The 12,101-nt window shown below is 48.1% G+C and overlaps 1 protein-coding gene across 2 annotated transcripts in view; it reads right to left on the reverse strand.

Moving 5' to 3' along the window:
• The window catches only part of PRKCE (protein kinase C epsilon), a 510,142-nt gene extending 499,255 nt beyond the window's left edge, over window positions 1–10,887 (reverse strand). The window contains exons 1-2 of one of the 2 annotated variants that reach the window (XM_036872893.1): window positions 10,384–10,887; window positions 9,638–10,181 (exon numbers count right to left, since the gene is read on the reverse strand). In XM_036872893.1, coding sequence (XP_036728788.1) covers window positions 9,638–9,985 — 348 coding nt within the window. In that variant the 5' untranslated portion in view covers window positions 9,986–10,181; window positions 10,384–10,887. Of the gene's footprint in view, window positions 1–9,637 lie in introns of both variants that reach the window. The other variant, XM_036872894.1, reaches the window with a different exon arrangement.
• Between the last annotated feature and the right edge of the window lie 1,214 nt (window positions 10,888–12,101).

Consider the following 12,101-nt stretch of genomic DNA (forward strand, 5'->3'; position numbering starts at 1 on the left):
CAACCTTTTACTCAACCCACGGATGAGTGAGTAGGTTACATGCACCTTCTGAGTGGCTCATACTCTGATTGGCGTTGAAGACACGTCTGCTCACAAGATGCTTACATCTGAGAATTTTTAGGGCAGTGAAACTGCTTCATATAATACTATCATGATGGATATATATTACACATCTGTCCAAACACAGAATGTACAACACCAAGAGCGAACCCTAAGGTAAACTATGGACAGTGGGTGATTTTGATTATGGTATAGGTTCATCAGTTGTAACAAATGTACCTCTCTGGTGGGAGATGCTGATAATGAGGGGGCATATGCGTACATAGGGGGTGTATGGGAAATCTCTGTATCTCTTCTCAATTTTTCTGTGACTCCATGATTGCCGTAAAAAAAAAAGTCTTTTCTTTCCTAATATATAAATAAACACAGAATTTATTTTAAAAAAGAAAACAAGATGCTTACATCTGGCTGCAGAAAGACAATGGGCACCAAGAGATGCTCTAGTCTGAAGAAAACAAACAAATCTATTCAAGAAGGACATAAGCAAACTCCAAGTCAATTTTTTCGTCAATAATTAATCATAGATGCACCTGCTAAACCCTTCTTGAACCTGATTGATTACACCTTGAAGCTGGGTCAGTAGCTCAATGAGTTTATTCCTTGCTGGCAAATGAAAGTGACTTTTCACTAGCTTCAAAACTAACTCTCTGAGACTTCAAGGTGAGGTAGAGGGGAACAGGACGGGGGATGGGGGGGAGGGCCTCATTCCTGAACCTGGATCTGGTGACAGGCTTGTGCCCTTCCTCCTCCCAGGCAATAGATACTACAGAGCACAATCTTATTCTGTCCGGAGTTTCCATTCTGTTTAGAGGTCGGTGAGGTACAAGGACAACAGTCCGTCCCTGTCCTTCCCGTTCTCCCAGCACAGTGCAGAGTTTTGCCCACTTTGCATGGTTTCTGCCAGAAAATTAGATTTCAAACAGGTGCAGCCTGCTAATTAGCATTATAATAGATTGTAATTACTTAACAAGCCCATATATACCCGGAGGGACTTGAAGAGAAATATAATGTTTTGCCAAGTGTAGCGTTTATTTATGTAAAATACTGCAGGCCTGCTCCAGAGTTCTTTTCAACTAAGTGAAACCCCTGGAAGCTTTGTCTGCGTGTGCTTCAATGAGCTCTGTGAGTTCAGGTGCTGGAATGTAACATTTCACTTCTTGTTGCTGCCAATTACAAAGGGTGTTGTATCTAAAGCCCTTATGAGAATTTAAACTTGGTTTTAAACTCTGCAAAGGGAAGACAAGTGGGCCTTTTCCTTCTCCCCCTATCACAGCACCTTGCATGGGCCCTGAGCACCCACAGGGTATACAGTTCCCTCTTTTAGAAACCTCAGACAATCATTTTGCTCCGTAATGGTTATACAGCATTTGTAGCCTTTATTTTTTTTTATTTTAAATTTATTTTATTGAAGTATAGTTGATTTACAATGTTGCGTTAATTTCTGCTGTACAGCAAAGTGACTCAGTTATACATATATATACATTCTTTTTCATATTCTTTTCCATTATGGTTTATCACAGGATATTGAATATAGTTCCCTGTGCTATATAGTAGAACCTTGTTGTTTATCCATTCTATATATAGTAGTTTGTATCTACTAATCCCAAACTCCCAATCCATGCCTCTCCCACCTCCCCTCCCCCTTGGCAACCACAAGTCTGTTCTCTATGTCTGTGAGTCTGTTTCTGTTTCATAGATAAGTTCTTTTGTGTCATATTTTAGATTCCACATATAAGTGATATCACATGGTATTTGTCTTTCTCTGTCTGACTTACTTCACTTACTATGATAATCTCTAGTTCCATCCATGTTGCTGCAAATGGCATTATTTCACTCTCTTTTTATGTCTGTAGTACTCCGTTATATATATGTACCACATCTTCTTTATCCATTCATCTGCCAATGGACATTTAGGTTGTTTCCATGTCTTGGCTATTGCGAACAGTGCTGCTATGAACATAGGGGTGCATGTATCTTTTTGAATTATAGTTTTGTCCAGATATATGCCCAGGAGTGGGATTGCTGGATCATATGGCAACTCTATTTTTAGTTTTTTGAGGAAACTCCATACTTTTTGGAACCCTTATTTTTTTGTGACAGCTTCCACCCTTAAAAACGGTTTGACAAGGACCTGCTGTATAGCACAGGAAATAATATTCAATATCTTGTAATAACCTGTAATGGAAAAGAATCTGAAAAAGAATATATGTATATATATGTCTGTCTGTGTATATATATATACACATATATAATTTTTTACAATGTATATGTATAGTAAATCATCACACTGTACACCCTAAATGTATATAATTTTTATTTGTCAATTATATCTCAGTAGGCTGGAAAAAAATAAAAAATAAAGAAACCTCAGACTTGATGGAGTTGCTTCAGCTTGGTGCAAATTGCCTCATGGAAATAATACAGCATTCTCTCATAAAAACATCTTCAAGGATCCCATAGAGTTTTATAAAATAAAATATCCTTTTCTTCTGCCTTCTCCTTACTTCTTTCAACCATACAGAAAGATCGTTTAAGGAATTCACTCAACTGCTTATCTTACTGGTCTTCCCAACTATACTTCCTACTCCTCAGAGGCAGGAATGATACCATACACCACTTTTGTTTTATCAAGCCCCCAGTATCTACCACAGTGCTAGACCACAGAGGGTGCTAGGGGAATACATCTTTGTTTGACTAAATTCATTCTTTAATGCAACAGTGTGCCAGGAATTGTTTTGAGTACCAAGAATAGAGCAGTGAACAAAAACCTCCACATTTATTGAACCTCTGTTCTGGTGCTAGAGATGAAGACAAATAAGAAAACTATATAATATATAGGATAGATAAGAGCTAAAAAGCAAAAATAAAGCAGGAAAGGAGCATATAAAGTTTCAAGGAGAAGAGTAAAATTTTAGACAGGATTGTCAGAAAAGGCCTTACTGAGAATGTAACATTTGAGTAAAGACTTGAACCATGAGGGTATCTGAGGAAGGAATACTCTAGAAAGATGGAATAGCAGGTGCAAAGACTGAGGCAGGAACATAGTGAGTAAGTGTAAGGGTGTCAAGTGGGTCAATATGACTGGGAGAGGACAGAACGGTAAGGAGTACTGGGCCATGGGGTCAGAGAGGTCATAACAGGAGGCCTGACCATGGTGGTCTTACAGATGGTGATAAGGGTTTTTACCCTGAGAGGTTTGTGAGCAGAGTGACATGATCTGATGAAGCTGGGGCAGGGGGTACCACTTAGGAGGCTGTTGAAATAATCCAGGCATGAGATGACTTGGACTTGGGCCAGAGTGGCGTCGGCAGAGGTATGGAAAGCTGATCAGATTTGGGACATATTTTGAAGGCAGAGACAAGAGATGTTGCTGAGGGACTGCATACAGGGCGGGGTGCATGAGAATGAGAGGCGTCAAGAATGGCCTGGGCAATTGGAAGGATGGAGTTGCCATTTCTTGAGATGGGGAAAACTACAAGGTGCTTAAACTGGGGAGGGGGGACATCAGGTTGGGACATAATTGAGTTTGAGATGCCCTTTATACCATCATATGGCCATGACAAGAAGGCAGTCGCATATATGAGTTCTGAGGCTCAAGAGCAGGTATGGGCTGGAATTAGGAATTTAGAGTCAACAGCACTGAGAATGTATTTAAACCCATGAAACTAGATGAAATGGGTACAGCAAAACCGAAAGAGCAGCTCCCAAATATTCCTATTTCCAATTACTCATATGCTTCAATAAATAATTAACCTTTGACTCCAGTGGTCACAGTTCTAGACTTCCCAAAACAATCTCATTTCAAGTAATTCTAATATTTCCAAAAAGGCAATTGTTAAGTGTAACTAAATCAACTTTATTTTTAGACAATGTGAGACTTCTCATATAAATACATTCACAAATCAAAGAGAAAAATATCTTTCACCAGACAATATGTGCTGATTTAAGATTCTAAAACTATGAATACACACACATAACCCTTCAAATATTAATAAAAATTGTTAGAATGTACTGTAGCCTGGTCCCTTGCTAAGAACTTTACATAGATTCCCTTATCTCTCACAGCAGCCCTAAGAGGTAAGAACTGTTATATTCCCATTTTACAAACAAAGAAACAGACTTAAAGAGCCTAAGTCACGTACCCAAAGACACACAACTAGTGACTGGTCCAGGCATCCTGAAGTTCGAGCTCACAGATTCAGGGTGAGGGGCCCACTGAGGAGCTAGGGAGCTGATGGTCTTAAATATTCACCAGATCTGCTGCTGGTCAAAGACACAGAGAAAGAGGAACAGGACAGACAGGCAAGCCCTGACAGCCCATGAGGCTCGAGGCCCTTTAACTTCGGGCACACAAAGTCAAGCAGCTCTCTATGATAGCACTGGGTCAAGAATCAACTCTTAGGGTAGTTGTTAAATAAGTAATTATGTACCATGGGGAGCAATATTTAATTAGATGGTAAGTACTATATGAGTCGGTAGGAAGTAGAGCAGGGAGAGATCTGGAACCTCAGGTGCTGGGGGACGAATTCAAGGCATAGGTGCCCACAAAGTGGGTGTGGACCCTTCCCAGGGCTTCGGCGCCCCTTTCCAGACCATCCCACCTCACTCTATTTAAATGATAATAGAAGTTTTCAGAAATCCTCCAAAAGATTGCCTGACAAGAGTCCTGAAGACAGAGGAGATGGGCTTTTAGGCAGCGTATATCAACATGTGCTCAGGCCACCAGCAGAACACTCAGCTAGGGTAGTTTCCCTGGAACACGTGTCCTCAGGCTCTGCCCAGGGCACCACCATCTGAAACACTAGGCCCCTCTGTTTGGCTTTTGCATTGTAAGACTCTCCCCAAGGGCTTTGGGGCCCAGGGGGAACGCCAGCCCCCCAAGCCTAACCTCTCCAAAAGGGGCATCGGCCTATCCCCCAGGGTCAGCAGGGTGGGATAATTTTGAGAAGCCCTGTCAACGCGCTACTTTGGAAAAATGAAACAGAAACACTAGAGTCCGATTCCTTGCCAAATGAGACTCCCCGAATGAAAAATACTTTGGAGGCTAAGAAAAACTGGCTTCCTTAGGTCCTGTATAATAATCAACTCAGGAAAGAACCCTCTCTAGGGCCAGCCCCATGGTAGGTTTAGGGGGACATAACAATGATAGCTATAGTTGTTAAACATTCACAGAGCCCTGACTGAGGGCCAGGCATTGGCTTATGCACTTTATGTGTTCCTTCTATCCCCACGACAAGCCCGTTTCATTAGAGGTAGGGACTTGTACTATCCCCACTTTTTACAGAAGAAGAAACAGAAACAGGTTAAATCACTCCCTAAAGGTCTCGAAAGTAGTCGGTGGTAGAGGTGAGATTCAAGCCCAAGCAGCCAGGCTCCAGCGCTCTGCCCTTAGGTGCTCTGCCGAACCACCTCTCAGACAATGACTTTCTGTCATTAGCACTGTTATGAGTGCCTCTTCCACAGGATGAAGAACGGGAGTGACACCAACCAAAGATATCTTCAGAGGCAGGAAGGGGAGAACAGGAGAGAACTGAGGCTAAGGATATAGACTACTGGGGTGACAAAGAGCAAACTCCAGAGTGTGACGGGACCAGCCAGCTGTAGCGGCACGCTCCACCCACCCTCTCTGCCATCCCCCTGCTCCCCCATCATCTGTCCTAAATGCAAGCGCTGCTCCAGCCAGCATTCATTCAGCCTCTGGTTCTCACGGGAGCCCCAATACTTCTAGTCTACCCAATCCTGCTTATAAATCTTGCTTTAGGAATGATAAAAGTCCATTCAAAAATCTCAGGACATTTCTACGTACAAAGTCTTGGTACATTAATTATCTGGAGACTTCTCCTGCCCACAATTTCTATTCTAATTCAGTGTTTCTTAAGGTATGGTCTGGTCAGAATCTCCAGGACATCTTGTTAAAAATGAGTATTCCTAGCACTCGTCCTAAATTACAGAATGAAAAGCTCTGAAGGTGGGGCAGGAGAACCTATATTTTTAAGCCCCTCAACCAGTGATTCTTCTGCACACCAAAGTCTGAGTAGCGTCATTATCTAGTTCTTGGGAAACAAGCTATGGCAATAGTATTTAATGGGATTCTGCTTCAAGTACAAATGAAATCTTCCCCTCTCTCTGTAATAAGCTTTCTTTAAAGCAATCCTTTTTGTCATCATAACTGATACATCTCTCATGGTCTGGAGAATAATGATCTCATCCTGGTTTTAAACATTCTAGAATCCACCTCAGTTTTCTAAACTTTCTCCCACTCCAGTGTTTCCAGAGGGTGGCCCCCATGGCACTAATGATTTTAAGAGGCACCTGAGATAAACTTTTCTTTTTCTTTTAGAGGCCCAATGTTTATGTTAATATAAATGAAGAAAAATTGTAACTACAATATCCAAACCTGTGATTTCATGAATACTGGGGCTTCAGTGGGAAATAAAAGCATCAATGTTTAAAAATATTAAGTAAATATGTAATAGTACAGGCAGCACTCAGATAAAAGTCTTAAATTTGGGAAACTTCAAATTTGCCTTTGTCCTTTCTGACAGGCACCCTCAGTTTCAGCCATGTGTCTCTGACCACAGGCATCCTCTGCCTTTATTCCAGAGTGTCCGTGCCCATGGAACACTGTCTCCTCTTATAAATATCTCTTTAAATGTTACCCATCATTTCACACCCAATTCATGCCTCCTTCCAGGAACCTCCAGATTCTTCCAGCCATCCCAGCACACTCCCTTTTGGAACTCCTGTAACATACTTAAGGTACCACTCATTTATAACATAATTGCTACTTAAGTGTCTATATGGATCTATTCATTTCCCTAGTGAAACCGAGCCTCCTGAGAATAACCCATGGTCTCTTTTACTCCTGGATTACCCAGAGAGCTAAACGTCCCTGGTTGGATCCGAGCACAAAACCGGAACTCAGTGACTACGTGGGAATTCATCATGTAGCTGAATGAAATGTTCCACAGCAATGAGAGAAGCGGCTGTTGCATGCCCTCTGCATCTCCTTACTCCAGGTCAGATTTCTCAGCCACATCTCTTCATCACTGTCAGGTGAAGAGCACAGAAGCCAGAGCCTAGGAAATTCTACCCAAAGCTGTGATTCTGTGGGTGTCCCCTGGCCGACGGGGATGGGAAAGGTGACCTTAGCCATCCCAGTTGCAACTTGTCTGTTTCCAAGGGCCAGTCACCTCTGCTGCTGCATCCTCACCCTCAGTCTGGAAGAACCAGAGTGGCCAAAGAATCCTCGTGGAAACGACCACAAATGGGCAAACAGAACAAGCTCCACTACTTGATTCATCCTGTGACTTTGGCCTTTCTGTATCTCAAGTTTTTGAATCTATCCAATACCTGTCATACCTAATTCACACTTGTTATAAGGCAAAAGAGACAGTGATTTTGAAAGCAGTTTAAATTATCATGTACAATAAAAACATCAGGGACACAGCACATGACTCTGCAAGGAGAATTAGACTGGGAGGCCAGAGGGGCCCGTTCTCCACTGGGCGAGCCGTGAGCAATAGGAGGTGTGGTCCCTCCTTCCAACTCTGCCACCTTTGCTTGTCACATGACCTCAGGTACCCACTTAGCTGCTCTGGGACTCAACGTCCTTGTCTGTGAAACTTGCCTGTGCACTAGATGATCTGGTCTAGGGCCAAGTTCAACGTGAATTTGAGTACCTTAGAGAATGATAGCCAAACAAGACTAGTGCCCAATGCACACTTCACTGGACGTGCTCCGAAGTGGGGATGGTGCCCCAATGTGCCCAAGATTTGGGTGGGCCCCAGCAAAGCATCATCAGAGACACTCAGACACCTTTCCCTCCAACCAGCATCTGCATGTGGATAAAAGCAGACCTGCTGTTCACCCTACCTGCTCTCTGCCTCACTGTCCAACTCCTTCATCTGAATACACGGCAAAAGGCCCCATCTCCTCACTACCAGAGTCATAGCTTTTTCTTCCCCTTCCCGTTCTAAAACAACAACAACAACAACAACTTGAAAACCACAGGTTTTCGGTGTTAAGATCTGGCTTTGAAATTAGTTATACCTTCAGCTCCCCCTCAGACATGCATCGCTTTCATGAGTGAAAGGACTGGAGGCCAGTGTGGAGAGGAAATGGGGAATGCATGGGAACGCCAGTGGTGGGAGGGAGGCAGTGGCAAGGGCCATTGGTGAACTGGAATGGAATGGAATAGCACTGTGTTCTTTGGGATTCCATAAAGGTTTGCCTGCTTCCCAAAGTGTAAGCCACAATCTTCTAGGGCTGTACTTGGTGTGGTTTGTTGGAGCTTCCCTGTAAGCCCCGTAACCATGGTTTCGGGCAGACTACATCACAGCTGTGAGCATAAAGGGAAGAGGCTTTTTCCTATTTCCCCCTAAAATTCCATATCCTTAAAATATATATACATTTATATATGTATATATATGGGTGTACATATATGTATTTGTATATGTATATATATGTAAGGCAATATGCCAAGGTGATTCGTGTGCAACCTTTGACCATAGGACAATCATGAAGTTATTCATTTTCAATAATTAAACATCTCTCCATGAGGATCAGATATCTCTCTTTTTGGGTAGACCAAAGAACCCTGAAAACATATATACCCAGAGCCACACCTGCTCTTGGTGGAAACATGTAACAAATCTGAAAATAAAGAAATACATTTCCTTATTGAACACCTTCCCTCTAAAAAAAGAGCTAAAGCAAGGTTGCTTCTCCCTGCTTCTCCAAATGCCAAGGTTTAATGCATTTGGCTTATAGTATGTGCACAAGGCCTGTTTCCAAGTCCCTAATATTTTGACGATGTAATCAATTAACTCAGTCTCAGACTTAGTATCTCATTGCACAGTGTCTTGAAAATCAAAACAGGGAAACGATATAACTTGAAGTCGGATTCAAAGCATTGACTTCCAATTACTCACTAGCAGAACCATTTGTAGAATACAACACTCGTTCCGGATGGATAGGCAATGCATTGGGCAAAACCAGCTGGGCCGATGTTTCTGGGACCCTGGAGGGGACTAGAGGAGAAGACATTTTTCTCCCCGTATGTCAGAAGATGAGCTAACTGCCAGGCAACAGAATAGAAACGAGCTAGCTTCCTCCCGGAGGGAAAGAGAAAACAGTCCCTCAGGCTACGCAGGACAAAGCCAGGACGTGCACGAAGCCTTCAGTCTAGGGCTCCACGTGCCTCTCCAAGGACGGAGGAACCCCCACGCACACAATCACACACAGCCAGCCCACCGCGCGCCTGCGGAAGGCGCCGGGTTCTCGGCCAGCCTTCAGCACCGGCGGCTCGGGGCTCCCAGCTTGCGAGCTCCCTGTAGCACCCGCTGTCTGGAGGGGGCAGAGGGCCGTACCCTCTTTCCAAGTCTCTTCTTCCTCGCCCCAATGCCTACTTCTTCCCAACTACGAAGTGGAGTGTGCTTCCCCAAGGTAATTGAGACATACACACACACACCTCAGAGGGCACTAAGACCCCGCGCCCAACGACCAAAGCCAAGGCCAAGAGTCTTCCCCCGGAACCCCAGAGCCGGGCTCCTGGACCAGGAGGCGCCCAACTCACCCAGTCCTCGAAGTGGCGGCTCCCGTTCTGCAGCAGCTCCTCAAACTGGATGGTGCAGTTGGCCACGAAGTCGTCGTAGCCGATGGGGGCATCGTGGAAGACGGCCAGCTCGATCTTGCGCCCGTTACACACATCGGTGACGAACTCGTCGTGCCAGGCCGGGCTGTTGGTCTTCTGCTTGGTGGCCGTTTGGCCGATGCGCGAATCGTCCACGTTGAGGGCGATGTAGGGGTCGAGAAGGAAAGTCTGCGGCCGGGGTCCCACCGCATGGCGCAGCGACCAGGCTGTGGGCTTCAAGCTCACGGCCTCGCAGATTTTGATCTTAAGAAGGCCATTGAACACTACCATGGTCGGGGCGGGGAGTGGGGGCCGGGGTCACTCCGTCCGCCCCGAGGGCAGGAACGAAGAACCGACGCCGCGGCGCTCCGAGCACGGGGACTCCTGGGTCCCCTCTCGCCCCACCGCACACTCTCCCTACACCTTGTAGCGTTGCGCCCTGGCGCGGGCGATTCTCAGCCAGTGCATGTATTTCCTCGCCGGGTTCCTAACGGAAAACAGGGAGGGGGGGAGAGCTGGGGGACGTCCGTGTTTGGAGCAAGTCTCTCCCCCCCCCCCAACAGCAGCACCTCCAGAAGAGGAGATGAGGTGCTGGCTCCGTTGCAAGCCGCGGGGGCTGTGTCGTCGCCTCGCCGCCTCACTGGGTCCGGGCTGCGGGGAAGCGGGCGCCGCGCCCGGCGCTTACCTACCTTTCCGAAACATAATCCCCGGGAAATTTCGACTCCGGGAGGGGGAGGGGGCGGTGAGACGGGGCGGGGACGAGAACCGGGGGCGCAGATTTCAACCCGGATCCTCTTCGCACACCCAGCGCCTGCCTCTGACCGCGCGGGGCGGGGGATGGACCAAGGGATGTGCAGTCTATCCGGAGGGATGCATGTCGAGAGGAAATGGTCCTCCTCGGAGCCAAATTTTTAAAAATCCACAAGCCACACGGCCAGCCCGGCCGCCTCCTCCTGGGCGAAGCCGCGCCGCGCCGCAGTCGGCGATCGGGAGGCGCCAGGAGTCGGGAATCTCACATCCGCGCGGGCTCGGGAGTCGGGGTGGCCGTCGCTAAGGCTTGGGGCGCAGGCCGGCACCGAGCGGTGCGCAGCGCGGCGGCGGGGACGGGACTGCGACTCCGCGCGGCCCCACCTCCCGGGCGCCGGCGCCCGCCTGCCGCGCTCCCCGCGTCCCAGCTCTCGGCTGCCGCTCGCTCGCCGCCCGCCGGCCCGCCCGCTCTCCCCCTCGGTCTCTTCTCCCTCCGTCGGTGTGCGAGCGAGTCTCCCTCCCTCTAATGCAGGAAATGCGCAAAAGACGTCAGTGTGTGTGTGTGTGTGTGTGTTTGTGTGTGTATGTGTGTGTGTGTGTGCACGCGCGCGGGCGCGCTCCTGTGTTTGGGGAAATAGAAAGTTTTGCCGGTTGGGGGAGCAATACGGGAAAAGTGAGCCGAGGAGAGGACGATCGAGAGCGGGCAAGCCTGCCGGGGTCGCGGTGGCGGGCGGAGGAGCCAGACCGGGACCCCGCGCGGGACCCCGTGGAGTGGCGGCCTTGGGGGCTGGGGTGCGAGCCCGCCGGCTGTCGATACCTGGTCTGTGGTCTCCGCTGGGAGACGAGCGGGCCGCGCATCTCTCCAGGCTCTGCGGCCAACACTGTCTTTTAGAGCCGAGGGTGGATAAGTGGCAGGGGTCGCGCAGCCGGCGAGGACTCGGGACCCTCCCCCGGTCCCACCCCTCCTCGGACCGTGGCTGGCAAGGGCAGCCTGCGGAGTATTGGTCGGTCTGTCTGTCATTCTGTCCGGAGACGCTCTGCTCCGCGGTGGTGGGGGAAGGGGGAAAGGGAGGGGCGTGCAAGGCTCCGTGTGAGCTTTAAAACATTTATTCTCTCTTCCCTTTCTTTGGGGGCATTCTCCCTTTGGGGGTCTGTCCCAGACTTCTCGGGCTGCGAGAACTTGTTGACAAGTGAAAGCTTAGTAGCACCCCGGCTCGGTTTGTGTGTTTGTTTATATTTTACGAAGTGACTTCATATTTACTCTGGACCTTGCCTGTGCCCTTCTGGGGGCTCTGATCAGCGCGCTGACAGCGGCCGTCCCAGCTGCGCGAAAACGGGGTGCGTCCTCCGAGGGGCGAGGGGCTGTGTCCGTGCTAATTTCCTCCGTAACCTTTAAACTCTCGCTGGAAGCCGCGGCGGCGGCTGATCACGTGAGGCGAGCCCTGGGCTGCTGGGGAAGAATTTCCTCCGCGGGGAGCCGAGGACGGGGAAGGCGGCCCGGCGAGGGACGGCCTCGCGCCTGGGGACACGAACCTGGGAGGCCGGGGCGGAGAGCGCGGAGGTCCCGGTCGCGGCCCTGGCTGGAACAGCAGAAGGACAGCGCTGGGAAGAGGTCATCTCCGCAACCTGCGAGCCGGGGGGTTGTGCAAACGGAAAAAGA

The sequence above is a fragment of the Balaenoptera musculus genome, chromosome 13, assembly GCF_009873245.2.
Source record: "Balaenoptera musculus isolate JJ_BM4_2016_0621 chromosome 13, mBalMus1.pri.v3, whole genome shotgun sequence".
Taxonomy (NCBI): domain Eukaryota; kingdom Metazoa; phylum Chordata; class Mammalia; order Artiodactyla; family Balaenopteridae; genus Balaenoptera; species Balaenoptera musculus.